At 45.4% G+C, this 20,993-nt stretch overlaps 1 protein-coding gene across 1 annotated transcript in view; it reads right to left on the bottom strand.

Annotated features, from left to right (window-relative positions):
• LOC126981390 (uncharacterized) overlaps positions 1 to 19,799 on the bottom strand; it is a gene marked incomplete at its 5' end in the record, with an annotated part of 57,393 nt that extends 37,594 nt beyond the window's left edge. The window contains one exon of the mRNA XM_050832407.1: positions 19,624 to 19,799. Within this exon, the coding sequence (XP_050688364.1) occupies positions 19,624 to 19,799 (176 nt within the window). The remainder of the gene's footprint in view (positions 1 to 19,623) is intronic.
• Positions 19,800 to 20,993: the final 1,194 nt, after the last annotated feature.

The raw sequence follows: 20,993 nt of genomic DNA, 5'->3' as shown, positions 1-20,993 counted from the left end.
GATGAGGATGGTGACTGGGATTGTGGAGAGTGCTAGGTGATGATAGTGAGTGGTAGAGCATGGGAGTGGTAGTGACAAATGTTTGGGTGATGGTGTTGGTAGTGAAGACGACGAAGTAGATGAAAAATAAGAAGAGATACAAATTTAATGCATCAACGGACTTAACCTTAGCAGACGCACTCAACAAACATACCCAGACATCCTTTAATAATTCTTCCTTTATCTTTACTTTTCTTCCCTCGTGGGCAATGGTCAGACAAGCAAACGAGAAATAAAAACAATAAATATTCCGTTTTCTCTTTCTGCGTGGGCTCAGTTTTGGTTTCTTGTAATCTAGGCGCTGGAGGGGCGAGCGAGTGCCTCTTTGGGTCGTATCCTTTAACATTTCGGCGCCCAAGTACACACATATTAGACAAGGCTTTCGTAGGAGTTTTGTGGGCATCTCTCTCTCTCTCTCTCGATCCACTCATTTTTTTCGGTACTGTTCTCGCGGATCGATTTTCTTCCTTTTGTTTTCTTGGCCGGAGCAGCGCGGGAGCCGTAGCATAAGGTAGCGTTGCGGAGGCCCGGGCGAGGGGAGGGCGTCTTGCGAGAGTCTTCAGGCAGGGGGGAGCCTTGTGGTAGCCCTTCCGAGGCATAATTAAGCTTCCAAGAGTCTTCAGACCACCTCATGGACGCCGTGAGAGGCCTCCGTGATGAAGAGGAAGAGGAAAAGAGGAGAGGGAGGAAAAGGAGGAGGAGGAGCAAGGGAGGGAAAAGAGAGAAATTCGAGCGAAGGCAGGATAGAAATAGATTAAAGAGTAGAAATAAATAATGAGAGAAAAGAAGTAAAAGGAAGGAAGGGAAAATGAGTAAGGGAGGAAGCAGCTAAACAAAGAGAGGAAGAAGGAATGATGAAAAAGGAGAGAACGGGAGAGAGAGAGAGAGAGAGAGAGAGAGAGAGAGAGAGAGAGAGAGAGAGAGAGAGAGAGAGAGAGAGCAAGGAGTGGAAAGATGGAAAGACGGAAAGGGGAATCTTAAGTACGGAGACAGGAAGAGGAGAAGGAAGAGGCAGAGGAAGCGAGGGAGGTGAGGAAGGGAAGAAGAGGCAACTGAGAAAGAGAGAGCAAGAATATGAGGCAAGAAAAATGTAGAAGAAAGGGGAAGAGGAAAGGAAGCAAGGGAGGAGGGAAGAGGAAGAGGAGGAGAAGAGAGAACGAAGACCCGAATGATAAGAGAAAAAGAGTTGACGCATTTTGACGAAGATGATTGGGTGAGGCGGAAAATTAGGAATCTTGTGCCAGCCAGCCAGCCAGCCAGTAGCGAGGGGGGACTTAAAAATATGGAATTAATGGGTATATTCTATCTCGGGTCCATTCCTACATTGTCCAACCACCCAGACAGAAAGATAAGAGGCAGAAATAGATGGAGGAAAGAGGAATTGATTGAGAGAGGAAAAATTATGCTGGAGGAAAAGACGGAAAATGGAGGAAGGAGATAAGAAAGAGAAAGGAGAAAGGGAGAGGAAATAAGGGAGGAGAGGAAAGAAGGATGAGAGAAAAAGCAGAAGGAAAATACGAATGGATGAAAGATAAGTTGAGGAAGAAAGGAGAGGAAGCGAAGGAGGAGAGGAAAGAAGGAGAACTGAGGAAGGGAGGAAGAGAGAGAAAGGAGACTGAAAAGAGGCAGAGGGAAGGAAAGAGGAGAGGAAGAAGAGGAATAATGGAAAGGAAGAGGAAGGAGGAGCAGACGGAGGAGGAGGAGAAGGAGGAGGAGGAGGAGGACTGTTCTACCCCCTACATACAAACAAATCTAAAAGTCCCTCATCAAATCGGCTTGCTTTAAAATCTTCCCCAGATATCGAAGTTAGTTTAAAATCTTTCTCTTCTTTTTCTGTCTCCTCTTTTACTCCTCTCACCGCCCCTCCTCTCTCTCTCCTCTCCCTTCCCATCCTTCTCCTTCCTTGCATCGTTCTTTCTCTCTCCCCCTTCTTCCTTCCTTCCCCTTCCTTCCATTCTTTTCCCTCCTCTCTCCCTTTCCTTCCATCCTTCTCCTTTTCTCTCTCCTCTCTTTCACGCTGCTTCTCTCTCCCCTCTCCCTTCTCTTCCCTTCCTCCTTCCACTCCTTCCACTCCTTAGACTTTCCTTCCTTTCCATCCCCTCTTCCTCCTCTCCTTCCTTTCCTTTCCCTCCTTTCCCTTCCTTTCACCTCCCCTTCTCCCTACCCCTTCCATTCCCTTCCTCCCCATCCTTCTCCTCCCTAAACCTTCCTTCCTTTCAATCTCCTCCTCTTCCCCTCTCCCGTTCACAGTCCCTTCTCCCCTTCCCTTCCCTTCCTCCCCATCCTTCCCCCTCCCTCAGCCCTCCTTCCTTTCAATCCTCCACATCCTATAATGACTTAATAATAACCTAAGAAACTTTGATAATAAAAACTCTGCTCCCACATTAATGAAGAGACGGAGGGAAGAGAGGGAAGCCGAGGTGAGAGGAGGAACAGAAGCACTACGAGGAGGAGGAGGAGGAGGAGGAAAAGAAGATAGAGGAGGAGGAGGAAAAGAAGAGGAAGAGGAGTAAAAGATAATGAAAAAGAAGGAAGCAAGGGGATGAGGAAAAGAAAAAGAAGTTGGAGGAAAAGAAGGAGGAGGAGGAGGAGGAGGAAAGGGGATGGAAGGAGAAATCAGAAGAGGTACAGGAGTAGAGTTGGAGGAAGACGAGAAGACAGTGGGAGGAAGACATACGAGAGGGAGAACGAGAGCAAGGAGGAGGAGGAGGAGGAGGAGGAGGAGGAGGAAGAGGAGGAGGAGGAAGAGGAAAAAAAGGCAGTTGTTAATTATGATGACAAAGGAATAATGATAGAAATAATAATAATAATAAATAAAAATAAAAAATATCCACAAGAAAAACAAAAATAAGGAGAAATAAGAAATAAGAATAAGAAATAAGGAGAAATAAGAAATAAAGAAAAGAAAAAAAATAAGGAGAAATAAGAAGAAATAAGGAGAAATAAAAGATAGTTAAAAAATAGGATAATAAAGTATCAATAACAACAACAATAATGATAATAATGCGAAATAGAAGATAATTAAAAAAATACACAAAAAAAAACAGTAGAAAAAAAAGCCGAGGATGGGATAATGACGGGACGGGAAGAGTTCGGAAATCAATACCCGCGCCCCCTCCCCCCCCTCCCCCCCCAAAAAAAAAAGGGTATTAATTTGAAGATTTTGTAGATGTGATTAAAACAGTGTACGGCGTCCTGAAGAAACTAAAAATAAAAATAAAATATCTAGGGTTGGATATGGGGATGGACGGATGGATTTCTTGAACTCTTTTTTTTTTTTTTTTTTTTTTTTTTTTGGCGTGTCTGTTTTTAGTATTTCACCCGACTGTGTTCCGGCATTCGCTTTAGTAGTAATGGGAATAATGGGAAGATGGCGCCACTATAAAACACTTGCCTGCGCCATGACGGGCTGGGGCCGAACACCATCCAGGGCCCTCAAGCAGCCTACCGGCGCTATAGGCGTAGACGTAAAATATAAAAAAAGAACGTCCCAAAGAAAACGCCCTCCCGCACCCAGAATTGCCGTGCCCCTATAGACGTTAGCGTTCATGGACTGCCACACTCTCTCTCTCTCTCTCTCTCTCTCTCTCTCTCTCTCTCTCTCTCTCTCTCTCTCTCTCTCTCTCTCTCTCTCTCTCTCTCTCTCTCTCTCTCTCTCTCTCTCTCTCTCTCTCTCTCTCTCTCTCTCTCTCTCTCTCTCTCTCTCTCTCTCTTCTCCCTTTGCCTGTCTCTTGCCCTGCTCCCCCCTCGCCCACACACACCCACCCCCAAAAAATCCTTCTAATCCACAGATAACGAATTGATCACATTATTACTTCGATTACATTATTACAGCGTGTCATGTCACTCAATACTGATTTTCCTGCAGCATAAATTAAGTGCCCCGTCCTTAGGAAAACACAAAAGATATCTTCGTAATCTATAAGGAAGGAAAGGTTTAATCTCATTATTTACAGCGTATATTTTCATTTCACTCAACGCTTCGATTTTTTATGTAACGGGAAATTGGGAAATAGAACGTCCCTTTCTACGGTAGCAATGGAAAAGCTGGATTATTCTTCTTATAGACCTTTTCCTGTCTTTGGTAGAAGCGTGTTATGGGAGGATGACTTTTCTTTTTACGTGTGTCTAGTCTTTCCAGCTCCTCTTACGGCAAGGGAGGCAGACTGTGGATAAAACAAAGCGAGAAAAATGACTTGCAAAACATTACTCATACGAAATTGGAAACGGATTTTTATTTTTACAACAAAGGAGACAGCTCAAGGGCACAAAGAAAGGAAACAATAATATTAAAAAAAGCTCGCTACTCGCTGCTCCTAAAACGAATCCAAAGAGGTGGCCGAATGAGGGGTCAAAATGATGTCAACCAGGGATAATTTTTTGTTGTCTCCTTCACTGTGTAGAAAGAGAAAGGGCCCCCATGCTCGAGGTCAGGGACGCATGATTCCGTAAGCAGGTGTATGGCGGGGCGGGAGTCAGGCGGGCAGGTAAGGGACATAACCCACAGCGCCTCAAAGGGATCACACGAATTTTATTTTTTCCCGGCATCCACGTCCTTGAATTACCCTCCTTCGTCTTCCTCCGCTTCCTCCTCCTCCTCTTCCTCCTAATTCTCTTCCTCCTAATCCTTCTCCTCTGTCCCTTCCTCCTCCTCTATTTGCTCGTCTTCTTTTTACTCCTCCTCCTCCTCCTCCTCCTCTTCTTCCTCCTCCTCCTCCTCCTCCTCCTCCTCCTCCTCTTCCTCCTCCTAATTCTCTTCCTCCTAATCCTTCTCCTCCGTCCCTTCCTCCTCCTCCTCTATTTGCTCGTCTTCTTTTTCCTCCTCCTCCTCCTCCTCCTCCTCCTCCTCCTCCTCCTCCTCCTCCTCCTCTTCCTTCTCCGCCTCCTCCTCCTCCTCCTATTTTTTGCAGATCTCCTTCTCCACCTCCACATTTTACTTTGTCGTCTCTCAATTCCTCCTCCTCCTCCTCCTTATTATCTTTTCTTTCTCCTTTAATTTTCTTTTTGCTTCATTTCATCTTCCTCTGTGTCCTCAGCCGCCCCATAGTCTTCTTATATCACTTTTCTTATTTTTTCCTTTCTTCTTCTTCTTTATCTTCTTCTTCTTCTTCTTCTTCTTGTTCTTCTTCCTCAGCAACCCGCCACCTCTACATCACTTTCTCCGCTTCCACTTTCTCCAACTTTAACTTTCTTATCATCTCTTTCCTTCATCTTATTTCTCTCACTTTCGTCGCAGTCCATCTCCTTCCCCAACCCTACCATTCCTCCTCCGTAATATATAACAGTGCTCTCTCTCTCTCTCTCTCTCTCTCTCTCTCTCTCTCTCTCTCTCTCTCTCTCTCTCTCTCTCTCTCTCTCTCTCTCTCTCTCTCTCTCTCTCTCTCGTGTGCGTGTGCGCGCGTGCGTGCGTGCGTGCATGGCTGCGTGCGTGTGTCCGTTTCAAGAAGCGGTTCAGAGAATGATTTTGGTAATATGAGGCAATAATTTGCGTTTAAATGCATTTCATCAAAAAACTTAACATTAATTTGATAATGGAATGAGTTGACTAGTTTCACATTCTTCCCTTTCCTCCACTCCTGTACATATTAATCGTATGAAGTGGGTGTTCAGAGGAAGGCCAAATCATTCGTATTCCAGTGAAAGATACGGAATGGTGAATATTTTATCAAAAGTACATTTATTAAAGAATAAAATAAGGAGAACCAACGCAGCCGTGCCACGAGACTGGATAGATTTGTGTGTAGAAAGTTAAGAATATGGATGAAAATATTGGGCAGAGACAGTAACCCAAGTAACGTTGCTGCCGCCTTGAAAAGATAAGACTGAGAGGCGGGGAAGGGATGTGAATGAATACCTGTTGGGTTTCGGCTACACGCTCCTCAGAGGTGCGGCGTGAATGGAGTCCATCCACCCACACACGCATGCAAGGCATCTCCGGGCGGGGACGAATGAGGGTCATACGCGGAGACATATGATGGAGGAGAAGCAGTGGCGGATGTGATGTGAGCGCTTTATTGAGGCTGAGTTGGAAAATGCATTATGAATTTTCATTTGAGATTCTTTAGGGATAATCTTAACGTTGAATTTATATGAGAAGACCAGACGATCATCATCTATGTTGAAATAATACGCAGGAGGATAAGTCTGTGAGTACGGGAAAAGGCAATTTCTATGGTACTGGGGAGAATTTAGGGGGGGGATTTCTTTACCAAGAAAACTAAGTCCTTGTTATTACATTTATTTTGGCCATTTAGTATACTTAAGAATATCGTGTGTCTATTAATTTTCATGAATGTAGTACTTGTATCGTCAGCAGTGAAGCAGTGGTGCGTTGGGTACACCTGTGGGGATTCATAGCTAATGGTCGAAAAGATGTATGGACAATGGTCGTAAAGCAGCGCACTGGAGTACTCGTTTTCCTCAGACCCGCGATGCAGGTATGGAAGGACACTGATAATATACTACAGCCGCCGTCAAGGGTATACGCGAAGAAAGAAACAAATCGTAGGGAGATGTTTTAACGCACACGGCCGTGCCAGGCTTTCTGTGAAATTGTTAAAACTCCAAGGCGAGGCTGAAAGTTGCACCATATTTCCTGAGAGCGAGAGAGAAAGAAAAGGATTAACCATTATTCAGTTCAGAGAGCAAAAGTCAACCATTCGGCTCCCACCTGTTGAGCTCTCAGAAGATTACGAATTACTTTTGCTCCTGAAAATTGTTTCAAATGACTTAGAAGAATTGCAGTAGTTACTCTTCCGTTGTGACGTGCTGATTGTAAAAATACCTTGAGCACGAAGGCAGGAAGGTAATATTACTCGGAGGAGAACGGAAGTTGACAAGTTAGCGTGAGAACGGTTCTCGAGAATGGATATGACGGCTTAGATCATAAACTTTAAAAAACTCGAAGTCAAGGAGATAACAGAAAATATAATGAAGTTTTGATAGTAGAAGTTTTGTCAAATGGCCGTGATGAGGAAGGAAGAGCCCAGAAGCGGCCGTGGCGTGAATTTTAAGGAGATGCTTTAGGGTGAGCGGCCCTAGAGTTATAGCACACGGCAGCGCGGCCATCCGGGGCCATGAAGACTGGGAAAGAGAAAAAAAAGGTTATGAAAATTTCTGCCAGGCTTCAATAATTGCGTAAAGTATTTTTGTCTATTACCTATTCGGATCTCAGGAAAGATGTTCAAAGGCTTGACTGTGAGGCGCCGTGTGTGTGGTGTGCGCTGCGTGCCTTCACGCCGCGACCTAGCAAAATGTTTTCTCCTTACATAAACTGAGGACATTATTTATTGGCCACTCAGGATATCGGGGAATAATCTGCATGATTGCCGTCGCACAATATAATACATTCGGTCGGAGCAAAAATAAAGCAGCTGTTGCTTCACCGCGGATGCGAAAACCTCCACGCAAGGATTTTTCTCAACAGTGCTTTCGTCTGTTCGAGTTAGGAGGTAATGCGGGGCCGAAAACCGTTTCCAGCCGTCTGATTTCCTGCCGAGCGGCGGTTGGAGGCAGATTACCTTGCATGGCCGCGGCGGCTGACCGTCTGCGTTATCTGTACGTCTGTGAGGGCTTGGCTGGCCTGCGTGAGTCTCTCTTCCTGTTTGTCCGTCTATCTCTGTCAGTACCTGTCTGTCAGTCTGTCTGTGTGTTTGTCTGTGTGTTTGTCAGGTATTCGTTTATTCAGTCAGTCAATCACACTATGTCTTGTCTGTCTGTCTGTGTTTGCATGTGCGTGGCAGTCAGTCAGTCAGTTTCTCTCTCTCTCTCTCTCTCTCTCTCTCTCTCTCTCTCTCTCTCTCTCTCTCTCTCTCTCTCTCTCTCTCTCTCTCTCTCTCTCTCTCTCTCTCTCTCTCTCTCTCTCTCTCTCTCTCTTCATCCCCCCTTCCTCTTTCTATCCTTCACCTCCAGCCTCTTCCTTTCACGTATCAGTCACTCTCTCCATCCCTTATATCACTCGCTCGCTCCCTCCCACCTTCCCTCTTCTCACACACTCACTTGTCGACTCTTGCTCCTTCATTCTCTCCCTTACGGCGCCACCCATCAACCCCCTTGCCTCTCCATCCTCTTCACTCTTCCAATCTCTCTCTCTCGCCCATGTTTTCCTCGCCTCCCTCCGCCACGCTGTCAGTCCGACCCTTCATCTTGTATCTCGGGCAATACTGAATGCACGAAGGTAACACAGCCTCGTTCTGCTTACATTGCCCAACTTACGTATTGCATAAATGTATACCGAATATTATTATCATCATCATCGTATGTTTGCTGTTTTGCGGATAAGTGGAATCGAGAGTGGGATAATGATGTATGGTTTTAAGTGTGTGGTATAATGATATTTTTCGTACAGTAACGATGGCAGTTCATGGGCAGAAAAATATATATATATATAAAAAAGCTCTGGAGATCGATCAAGGATTAAGTATATATGTATAATGCGTGTAAATTGCAGCTTCAATATAGTAAGTCAGATGCCAAATAAGTGTCAATCGTATTTCATCCCAGAGGCGCTTTTCCGCTTCTACTTTATTATTCAAATGAAAGGAAAAATAACTAAAAAATGCGTGGGGTCCGGCCAAATAGATTCACTGTCGACACACACATTAATCTTCTTTGCTCGACTCAATGGTACCTTTCACATGAAGCCAAATACGAGCAAAAATAGATCCTTTTAGTATTAATCATCATTAATATCACTCAGTATTTATAAATGCATGAAATCTTTTGATTCGCACAAAATTCACTGTTGTTGAATAAAAATAATTATGTTTTTTCGTGATCCGTACCAGCACCATCGAGAGAGAGAGAGAGAGAGAGAGAGAGAGAGAGAGAGAGAGAGAGAGAGAGAGAGAGAGAGAGAGAGAGAGAGAGCACAAATCACATTAATCTTCCCTATACTATTAAACAAATTTTTTTACGATTGCATTTATCCCTAGTGAGGGTGTTCCCATATCCCGCCATGCTTTTCCCATATCCCGCCATGCTTTTCCCATATCCCGCCATGCTCTTTTCCTGCCTTTGCTCTGATATCCATGAATGTGTGTTAGCCCTTACCGGTCCCTCTCTCTTTAAGCCTTCTCCCAAAAGGGTTTTCCACGAAGGATATTAAAAGGAGCCACGACATCTGATTTCACCCTTTTACTCCATTTGGCGTTCTTCGAAATAAAACCCAGAACCTTACTTGCGTAGTTCTTAGACGGCAGAAAATGGATGAGAGATAATAAATGAAGACTAGACGGAGAACGAGGAGGAGACAGAACTACGCTGAAGGATGGGATAAAGTGGAGAGGAAGAAGAGGTGGAAGAGAGAGGTAGATAAAAGAAGAGTGAGAAGATGATAAAAAGGTAAAAACTTCTTGGAAACGGAGAAACGGAGACAGGGAAGAGACAGAAAGATAAGTAAGAGGAGTGGGATGAGAACCTTTGCTAATGGATGGAGAGATGGGGCTTTGTGAGGATGAGTGGGGAGGACTGAGGACAGAGGAGAGGGTGCGAACGGGATGCTGGGAAATGTATATGTAGGTTAGACCCAACATACCACATAGCAAACACCGTGGAATGAATAGGGGGCGGCGGGTGAGGAATGGAGTGAGGCTGGGGTAAGGTTATAGTGGTGTTGGTGTTGGTGTTGGTGGTGGTGGTGGTGGTGATGGGGGTTGTGGTGAAGAATAAGCGGTGGTGGAATTGGTGGTAGTTATGGTGTTGGTGGTGATGATGTGAAGAAGGAAGACTGGTGATGGTAGTGGTGACGAGTGATGGAGGTGGTGGTGGTGATGGTGATGAAGGAGAGTGGTGGTGATGGAGGTGGTGGTGGTGATGAAGGAGAGTGGTGGTGATGGTGATGATGATATGGAGGAGGAGCAGGAAGGATGGTGACGATGATGGAAGTGGTGGTGGTGGTTGTGGTGGTGATGGAGGTGGTGGTGGTGGTGATGAGCGAGGGCTGGCCGTGACGAGGGAAGCAAACAGGCGCAAAGAGGGACAAGCGTGAGGGGAAAGGGAAGCAAGTGAGAAATTTCCCCTCTTTTTAAAACGCCAGAACCTGCAGACAAACGACCTGTATATATAGTGTTGTGTTGCGCCCGGGACGTGTTGCCTGGGGTCTGTGTATTATCGGGTTTTGCAATACGCGAAGTGTTCCTGTATTCACCTCCGAGTCTTTGTATTTGTCTGAAAACTAATTAGATGTATTTTTATAAGTATCTGCTGTGATTTTTTTCCGTTTTTCCTTTTTCCTTTTATTAGTGAGAAAGATGTATAGCCGTTTGCACTTAATATCTCCACGCACGCCCCGTGTAATTGCCTGAAAACGAACGTATAATTTGTAGACGTATTTATAAAAGTATTTTCTGGGATTATTTGCCACACATTTTCCTTTACTTTCTTTTTATAGCGAAAAGGTTTGCATCCACCCACCCCGCCCCGCTGGCCGATTGTAATTATCTGAAAGCTGACGCCAGTGGATTTCAGTGTTTGTCTGGTGATTGTTTATAGTGTTAGACAATATATAAATTGTTCCATTATTCACACTGACAAAAGGATTCCTCTTTGATTATTTGATTTATTACGCAGTGCACAAGCCCCGCCATTTTTACACAAACTTTCCGCCGCTTAACTTTTATCAATCTGAAAAAAAAGAGACGCACTTAAGCTCTCTCCTGCGATGATTTGCGTAGATATTTTTGTCATGAAAACTTACTAAGGGAAATTAATGTAAAGCGAAGGCTGGAGGCACCCGAGCCGCTCCTGAAACACCAGACCACCTGCCCTCAGTGGACTTCCGTATAAAAAGATAGTAATATAAAGTGCCGTCTGTGATCATTTTATTTTCCATGCAGTACACGAACTGTTATAATTGACTATGACACACCATCGCTTACTGAGAAAGTCTGAAAAAAAACAAAGCCGAAGACACACCATAAAATCTCTCCTGCAATATTTCTTTAATTTTCTTTCATACTGTGGGAGAAAGAAAAATCCACGATGTTAGGGAAATATAAAGGGAAGGATGGAGGCCAGCGAGCCGCTCCCGGAAAAAACCCCGCTTGCCTCTGTAACTCTGATAACTAACGGAGGTGCTTTTTATGTTTTGTGTAATTACTTGCCTCATTATTTATGCACTACATGAACTGGACCATAATAATCACATATATTCCTTTAATTGCTCTTTAACAATCTGAAAAATATCGCAGACTTTTCTGAGTTTCATATGCAATTTTTTAATACTCTTTTTGTGAAATGATGGACTTCAGTACGTTAGGAAAATATAAAGGCTGGAGACCGCTGAGCCGCCTCTTTGCCCCAGTGTGTATAGTCATGACAAAAGAACGTCGCCTTAATAGGAAAATCTCATAAGCTGATTGGCTTCTTCCGTCTGAGGCAGCCCATTGGTCGAGGGCGCCGTGTCAGCAGTGCCGAGCCTTACGCAATATCGAGGTCGCAGGTCCTATTATATATCTGTAGTATTTCAACCCTTCTCAACAATTCTCTTCGGGTCAGCACGGTCCTATGCTTTACACTGCCTCTTGGCAGAAGGTCGTGTTATATATATCAGCAGTATTTCAACCCATACAAGTAGTGGAAGAGTTCAACGGGCTTAGCACCCAGGTAGCGGTTTCCACTACCATGGATTCCTTCAATAAAAGGTTTGATATATTCATGGGTATGGAGGATAGGCGATGACAGGTTTACAGGAGCTACCATTTGTAAACAGACTGGCACCTTGTAGACTCCTTATGTTGTTATTCTCCTTGGGTTCACGGCAGCAAGACAGCGACACACCAATTGTATGTCTCCCTCGCACACCATTATGGAGCAGGAAACGCCGCCACACGCCTTGGCGGAACACGAAGCTCCGCCAAGCAGCCCCACGAGGGAAGCCTTTGTTTGGGCGTGGTTTCAAGGCCACTAATTAATCTAGCATTTCTGGAGGAATACCAGAGGCCGGGAGACCTTAGTGGTGGTGGTGGTGATAATAGGTGCAGGTGTGGTGGTGGTGATGGTGGTGGTGGTGTGTGATGTATGTTTCCTTGTTTTATTGCTTGAACGTTTGTGCTTGTGAGTGTATTTCTGTGTGTGTGTGTGTGTGTGTGTGTGTGTGTGTGTGTGTGTGTGTGTGTAGGCACGTTGTCAGGGGCGGAGGAGGGGTGCTGGATGGATGGATGGTCGGCGAGGTCCTGTGCACTGGCTCGTATCCTCTCGCTCAGGGGCGGACGAAGAAGGAGGAGGAGAAGGAGGAGGGAGAGGAGGGGAGGAGGAGGGGGGTGGCAGACGAGGCCGTGAAGAATGCATGGAGGCGGGCGAGGCGGGAGGCAGCGTCGGGTGCGGCTGTCGGGTGGGAAGACGGCCACAGAAAAAGAGAAACACCGAATTCTTATCCTGTGTTTCTTCTATTTCGTCTTCCTGCCCCTGTGCCTCGCCCTCTTTCCTGCTTCTCTCTCCTCTGTCTTGTACTTTCCCATTGCTGTCGAGTGCGAGGGTGCCCAGAGGAAGAAAAAAACAGCTGCATTCATATATTGTTTCTCCTACATTCTTTTTATTCTGCTTCCGTTCCTACTTCTATTCCTTTCGACTTCCTTCCTTTCCTCTGCCTTCGCGTACCTCCCTATTGCTATCGTGCTATCTCTCCCTCTCCTTCCTGATTCATACCCTTTCATTTTCTTTGTACCTACGAATATTCTTTTTCTTCTGCTTCTGCTCCTTCTTCTTCTATTCCTTTCGACTTCCTTCCATTCCTCTGCCATCTTGTGCCTTCCTATTGCTATCGTGCTATCTCTCCCTCTCCTTCCTGATTCATACCCTTTCATTTTCTTTGTACCTTCGAATATTCTTCCTTTCCCTTCACCTCTTCACTGGTTTATTGCTTTCATCATCCTGGGAGTCACGTTACTCATTGTTCTCTAAGTGTCCAGTGTGTGTGCGCTCTAAACTTGAAGCGTGTTCCATTCTCTCCTTTAAAGTTACGCTGGAATATGACATGGTTTTCCCGGAAGTTATCTAAGCACTACGCCCGTCTCTGTCTCTGTGCCTGTCTGTGTCTCTCTCTCTCTCTGTCTCTGTATCTCTCTCTCTCTCTCTCTCTCTCTCTCTCTCTCTCTCTCTCAACGTTAGAACGCTATTCACTTGGTGCTAACTTTTACGAGCTTTTGGTGGGTGTGAATAGAGAGAGAGAGAGAGAGAGAGAGAGAGAGAGAGAGAGAGAGAGAGAGAGAGAGAGAGAGAGAAATTCATCAGCCTCCCTCCAGTGTTCTAATTAACATTTCTCTTTCTTGACGCTTTCCCCCCCTAGCCTCCTTCCATAAGTTCTCTCAGCTGCTCATCCACCCGGCTTAGTAATTTTCAACTTTCTTTTTTACATGTTTAGTCGGTGAAACTATAAATCACATCCTGCCCTTTACTTTATTTTCTCTCCGTCACTCTACGCCTCCACTCGCTAAGGGACACCGCTCTCTACCTCTGGAGTTAGCTATGGGCAGTTAAATAAAAAATCCTTCAAAGGGGAAACACACACTGACGGTTGTATGTAGCAAGGTTGACTGCGCTCACTGAAGGAGACGAGTGAATACGATGAACGAGGATAAAAATAACAACAAAAAAGTAACACACGGAATATATTATGAAGTGGGATTTAAGAGGATAACAAAGGGGAGAAAAAGGTTTAAGAGTACGTCTCGTTGTAGTAGTTGGAGGTTTACTAGCATTTATATTGTTGTTGTTATTATTATTATTATTATTATTATTAGTGGTAGTAGTAGTAGTAGTAGTGGTAGTAGTAGTAGCAGAAGTAGTATTAGTAGTCGCTATAGTAATAGCAGTAGTAGCAGAAGTTGTAGTAGTAATACTTTTAACATATAGTTGCAATGATTAAAATATCATTACTGAAAGAAATAATCTGTAAGGAGTAATTATAGTAATGTGAAAAGCATCAGCATCAGAAGCAATTAAAACTTATATGACACAAAGCTGAAAACCCAATGTGATAGTAAAGAAAAGGAAAAAAAAAGAACTTCTGAAACCTATTTGATTGCCATAGTCCTGTAGCTTTACGATTACCTAAGGAAAGAGAAAAAAAAGCCCCTTTAACACGAAGTTGACCGTCTCACACGTGCCAGGCGGGTCGGTCGGACTTGGCGTTTCTTGCTTGATTCAGTTCCGCCGTTTGGTGCTGACCTGGCGTGTTCGGTGGACGTGTGTTGCTGAGGCGTGTGTCGGAAAGGCTGTGTGCTCTTCCTGTTACTTGGTGTTGTTGCGGTTGTTGCGGTACGGTTGTTGTTGCTGTTGTTGTTTTTGTTGTTGTTGTGTTGGGGTGGTGGTGGTGATGGTGGTGGTGGTGGTGGTGATGGTGATGATGATTGACGGTATACTACATAAGATAACAGGCACATACTTAAGATTACACACACACACACACACACACACACACACACACACACACACACACACACACACACACACACACACACACATAACCTTTAAATGTAAGAAAAAAATATACAGCGTGCGTGGCTCACCAAGATCAATGCTTGTATTTACATAGAAAGGAAAAAATGGTGCCGTGAAGGGGGCTATTAAATAATCATGAATGAGATCGTCGATATTTTCTTCGGACGTAAACAATTCTATTATCGAGGACTAGGTACGAATTTCCGACGTTTATCTTTGTTTTTTTGGTATGTTTGTTTAGCTTGTGTTCGTACATTTGCACGTCTGTCTGTTTTGCATATTTCATTAAACTCATTTTTTTGTATCTATGTTATTTATTTATTTATTATGTTATTATGTTATTTATTTATTTATTTATTTATGTATTTATTTATTCTTTGTGTGTCTAGCTTGCACTGAGTTAAAACACTAATCACTTTCCTTTAGCCAATCAGTCAGTCAGTCAGTCAGTCTACATGCGTGAGTGAGTCAGTAAATCGGTTAGTCTGTCAGTTTCAGTCAATATAACTATCTGGGTTAATTTTTGTGTCGTTCTGTTTGTAAGATTTTGAATATGCCTTCCTTTCACACACACACACACACACACACACACACACACACACACACACACACACACACTCTCTCTCTCTCTCTCTCTCTCTCTCTCTCTCTCTCCCCCCCCCCGGCATGGTTTTCCTTGTGAGCCAATTTCCTCAGTTTTCCCCAATTTTCTCCCCATCCCTTCAGAGTTACTGGCTCCATGGAACATTAATTGACCTCGTATTTAACGGACTGTATCGAGTTTACCGAATGAGGAAGTTAAGCGATATAACAAGCCAGGGGGAAGCACGAGCATGGAATTGACGGGCCACGTTCAACGCCAGGATCTCTGTTCAAAGCTTAGGTTGTAAGAACGGTGGAGAGAGTCTTGCGATCCAGTATCAGCTCGCGACCCGTATTTTCAAGAACGTTTTACTAGCATATTCATCAGGGGTGAGGGGGCTGCGGGTGGGTGTAGCGGTCCTCCCGAAGATGAAGCTGCCGTGTGGAGGGGCTGTGGTCGCCGTTGTTTAGTAATAGATTGGGTATTTGTGTTTATAGTACTTCTTCAGACGTAAACAAATCTATTCTCAAGGAGTAGGTACGTATTTCCGACGTAGTGAATAATTTTGTACCTTGAAGTTGCGGGAGATATTATTGATGGGTATTTTTTCAGACTTTGCAGTGTTGGACAGGAAAAAAAAATGTTCTAAGAAAAGATAAAAATGATAATATTGCCAGTACAAGGAAGTGTAACTATTGAGGAAAGTTTAAGAGGCAAGAACCATCCGCTTCGTTGCCTCCGTCAAGTTGTCTCGCGTCGTCTTGCATTTTGCTCATTATCACTAACGAGCGTTTAGGCGCGTCTCATTAAGGGCTCCTTCCCTCCCCGGCCTTGATTGGTTCCCCGGAGGAGCAGCGGCTGGCCCTCGGCGGCCCCAAAATATTTGATGACTCGATGGCTACTTGTTAGTGTTACCGAGCCATATTGGGGCATCGGGCTCAGTTTTCTTTATTTTCCCTCGTCTATTGATCAAATTTTCTTTCATAATATAGTGTGTGTGTGTGTGTGTGTGTGTGTGTGTGTGTGTGTGCTTGTGTGCGTTTTTTTGTGTGTGTGCGTGTGTGTGATGGACAAGGGTTGGCAGCAGCATAGCAGCATCAGGTGTGGGGACGCATGGACTGGCAGGTGTGTACTGAGCGGCGTGTATTGGCGGCACCTGCAGCGGTAGGGGGGGGAGGGTTGCCACGGCCAGGTGTGATGACTGACGGACCAAAGACCTCTGAGGCAGCCATCGTCAGGCTATTTATGGAAAAAGTTTGTTATAAAGTTTGTTATAAAATGCACATCTCCAACATCTCTGTGTTGATAACTTTGATTTCTTTGCCCTCACCTGCCAGTTATCGAACGCTTTCCCCTTCTTAGATTTTCGTTCCATGTCTTCAGCTTCCATTATCAAGTTGATGTTCCAACATTTTTTTATTTCACTGTGGTCGACATCCACGTAATGAAATGTGGCACGTGACGCACACAATGCAATGCAAACGGTTAGCTGGCTTGCAAAGGCGAGTGACAGGCTGGCATTATAAAATGGCTGCTATAGCCAAAGCAGTGCACGTCATAAGTCCTGTCGTGCACAAAGGGACAGCGGGACATGAAAGCCAGTGAGTGATCCGCGAACGCTTGCTGTTATGAATATTTAGTGTTATTGAAGGGGGAGGACAGGCGAGTGATTTTGGTGTGATTTACATACACGAATAGCCTACATTGCAGAAAATCTCTCTGGGAACAGTAATGAAAGGTCAGCCACCCCCTACGGTCAAAGCAGCTCGTCTTTCAAGTAATCTGTTGCGTAATGTCGGTCCCCGTGCACTGGCCAAGCCGCACAGACTGATTGCCAATGAGCAGCTTCAGGGCGCACCAATCCGGCGTGATCCGTCCTCGCAAACCAATCAGAGCAGATACACTTTCTCTAGCGCTGCCGTGAACCCTGCCTGCCCCTCCCGTGTGGACTGTGTCTTCCTGGCATTTTTATATGTATATTCTCTCTCTCTCTCTCTCTCTCTCTCTCTCTCTCTCTCTCTCTCTCTCTCTCTCTCTCTTTGTCCCCTCATCGAGTAAGGGAGGGGGGAGGGAGGGAGGGAGACGGACGGGTAGGATAGGCTGGGTGGGGGTGACGAGTGTGTGGGTCGGGAGGAGAGGCAGGAGGGGTCAGGGAAGGGCAGGGAACGAGACGGAGGAAAGGACGGAAGATAACGAGTCATCTGCTGAGTTGGAGAGACAGCAGCTCATCCACTGGCAGGTGCTCAGGTCAGGGTGGCGTCAGGTGCTCCTGGTGCTCTCTCTTGATTGAAAAACTTTGGGACACACTTGATGAAAATGAGGCTGTGGCGCGAGACAATAACTGCTTAACGAAGCGTTGTATTTGCTGTTATTTTCTGCTTCGTTATCTTATTTGATAACTGACGACAGTTTGCATTTAATTTTCTTCCTCTAATAAGAAAATAATGGTGATCTATCAAGGCTGCGGGTTGTAACAAAAACAGTGTAAGGCTTGTGACATATCGGCTTACGAGAGGAAGAGCTCAGAGGATCGCGGCTGCTCGAGGCAGAATAGAACTCTTCCACTTGTCCTTTCTCCGTGGGTCGCAGTTTTAAGAGAATACATCACTTGCCACTTTTCTAGACTTCCCTTTATGTTGCTTCCTTGTATCGCACAAAAAAAAACAAAAAAACTTGCCCACAGTTCCAGGAACTGTCGCGCTTGCACTGATTATTCGCAGAATAACCACAGTAATAAAGGATCTTTGAACACCTGATCCGTGACAAAGCTCTGTGTAACGATGGTCAATTCAGTGAGTGGTGATAAATCGACAGTCTGTCAGTTTCATTAACTCAAAGATAAAAAGCTAAGATGCAGTGTCGGAAACAGTAGGAAAAATAAGCGAAACCTGGCGCCCTGGCTAACATGGGTTTGTTACCCATTAACCTACAATTTGCCCTTGATATATTTCCCGATGCATTTGTCTTCCGTGCCTCAGAAGTCGGGAACAACAGGCTAACGCGTCTTTCCTTCTCCAGGTTTCCGCGGGGTTCACTGTTATCCATTTATTGATCATCCCGCATGGGTGATAAACACCTGTTCGCTGTCGGGGTCTTAGTCTGTATATTCGCGGTACACAATATGTGGTACAAGCAAGAACTACCAAATGTGACGGAAGTGAACGGCATCATATTCGCATTTCCCTTTCGCCATTACGTGGGCCGGGGAAATACGGATGAAAAAGTTAACGCACTTGTTCCCAGGGCGCTAATACTTTCCCAATGTCACGTCCACACATTTGACGTCCCGGGAAACTTTTTTGTGTGCATTTTATGATTTACTAGAGTTTGTGCAGAGTTAGTCAATGTTCCTGTTTCTGTACAGGGAAACACTGGGTGGATCAATGAGAGAGAGAGAGAGAGAGAGAGAGAGAGAGAGAGAGAGAGAGAGAGAGAGAGAGAGAGAGAGAGAGAGAGAGAGAGAGAGAGAGAGAGAGAGAGAGAGAGACACACACACACACACACACACACACACACACACCGTATATGAAAGTCAGATAAGAGTTACTGCCATACATCAACCCCAAAAATTACCCGGTGACAAAGCTTACGCACACCCCTCTTTTCCTGCGCTCATCAAGTCGTCAGGTAATGTTGAGGGAGTTCAGCCAACGTGGTGGTGTGCTCCGGTGTGCGCCTGGACGTGAACTACAGCGCATCGCCATTATGCCCCTGTAGTGATTATGTCAAGCGTGGGAAGAGGATCAAAGTGGGCCACTGAGCTAACGAAAGACAAACAAAACCAGAGCGAAACCCATTTAGCTAATCACCCTGTCGGTTCCGGCTCATCTGATGCGAATGATTATACACAGAACATCCCTTTCATCCCTTGATATTCTTTACCGTGTTGTGAGAAAAAAAGCGGATGAGAGCAGTCTGCGCTTCCTAGAATGGGTGGGCGTTGTACACGTGCGAGAGTGGAGGCGTGGAGGGCGGCGTGGGGGCGGAAATAATGCACGAGATTAGAATACCCACGAGACGCCGAGGAGAGAAGATGACACAAAGGCGTGGGGACGATATTACAAGAGAGAGAGAGAGAGAGAGAGAGAGAGAGAGAGAGAGAGAGAGAGAGAGAGAGAGAGAGGAGATTGAAGAGAGATATGACGTATTAAATCACATATGTAAAGACAGACAAACAGATAGATAGACCGACGGAGAGACAGGTAAACAGACATACATACATATACACATACATACAGACAGACATACAGACATACACATAGACAGAGACACAGACAAACACGGAGAGATGGACATACACACTTCACACACGGACACACAATCCCCCCCTCCTTCCCCCCACACGCAGACCACACCCACACACACACAGATCCCCCCCCCACACACACAACCCCCCCCACACACAGACTCCCACACAAAACACAATGCCCCCAACACACAGGCACAGGTAAAGAAGACAAACACCACAGACAGACAGACAGACAGACAGAAAAACAGGCTGACAGACAATATACACAGCGGACACAATACACAGCGGTTCACGGGGGATACTGGTCACTCACTTTTTGATCGAGGGCAGGAGGAGGCTGGAGGCGTGCTTGCAGGTGTCGACGCACTGCCGCCTCACTTTCCGTATCCTCTCCCTAAGCTCCGGTCCGTCGCGACTCTGGCCCACGCAGATGAGCAGGTCACGAAAGAGCGCCACCTGGGAGTTGATCTCCACCACCAGCTGCGGGAATGAGGAGGAAAAAGAACGTTAGGTGACGAGGGGAAGAGGCAAAGAGAGAGAGAGAGAGAGAGAGAGAGAGAGAGAGAGAGAGAGAGAGAGAGAGAGAGAGAGAGAGAGAGAGACAGGCAGGGACAGACAGAGACAGAAACAGGCAGAGACAGACATATAAAAACAGAGAGAGAGAGAGAGAGAGAGAGAGAGAGAGAGAGAGAGAGAGAGAGAGAGAGAGAGAGAGAGAGAGAGAGAGAGAGAGAGATCGTTCTATCTCAAGAGTGTTTGTTCTTGAGTGAGGTAGATCATTGTATAGGTTGCTAGCTAGTAAGGAAGCTTAGATTGATACCAAGACATATGAATAGATTGAAAATGAACAAGAAGGGTAAATTGACATAGACAGATAGACAGGCAGAGGGAAAGAATAGTCGACATGATTGGTCAGATATAAGTCGGTGTCAATATCGTCTGCGCGTCATTAAGATATAAGTCGGTGTCAATATCGTCTGCGCGTCATTAAGTAGTTTTTGCAGGAGTGTTCATGCGCGGTCATTATTCTGCTCTTAATACCGGCGACAGCGAGAGCATTAGTGCCGCCCACGGTAATGATGAAAGACTTGCAATGACCATAAATTTACATCACAACAGAAATGAAAATAACTGAGGGCTTAAAAGTGTATTTCTCTCTCTCTCTCTCTCTCGCTCTCGCTTTCGCTCTCTTTGTCTTTTCTTCGTTAGTCGATTTCTAAATAGGTTTGTGTGTGTGTGTGTGTGTGTGTGTGTGTGTGTGTGTGTGTGTGTGTGTGTGTGTGTGTGTGTCTCTCTCTCTCTCTCTCTCTCTCTCTCTCTCTCTCCATCAAAGCTATACCAGGAGCTCATCGCAATAGTCATGAAGTCTGAACAATAACAACAATAACAACAAAAAAAACGTAAAAGAGAGAAGAAAATAGAAAAAAAAAATAGTTCCCGTCACCCAGCAGCACTAGAGTGAGCGAGTAGCGTGACCGCGGCGCCCCACTCACACCCGGGGAGGCTTTGGGTGGGTGTGAAAGGGGCAGAGACAAAAGGTGGCTGGAAGAGTGTGGGTGGGGGAGGAAAGGTGAAGGGAGGAGGAGGAGGAGGAGGAGGAGCTTAAAGGAAGGGACGATGAAGGGAGGATAGAGTGAAGGAAGAGTGAAGGGAGAGCAGTGTGTGGGTGGGGGAGAAAAGGTG

The sequence above is a fragment of the Eriocheir sinensis genome, chromosome 48 (assembly GCF_024679095.1).
Source record: "Eriocheir sinensis breed Jianghai 21 chromosome 48, ASM2467909v1, whole genome shotgun sequence".
NCBI classification, from domain to species: domain Eukaryota; kingdom Metazoa; phylum Arthropoda; class Malacostraca; order Decapoda; family Varunidae; genus Eriocheir; species Eriocheir sinensis.
This window is presented reverse-complemented; position numbering and strand designations above follow the sequence as displayed.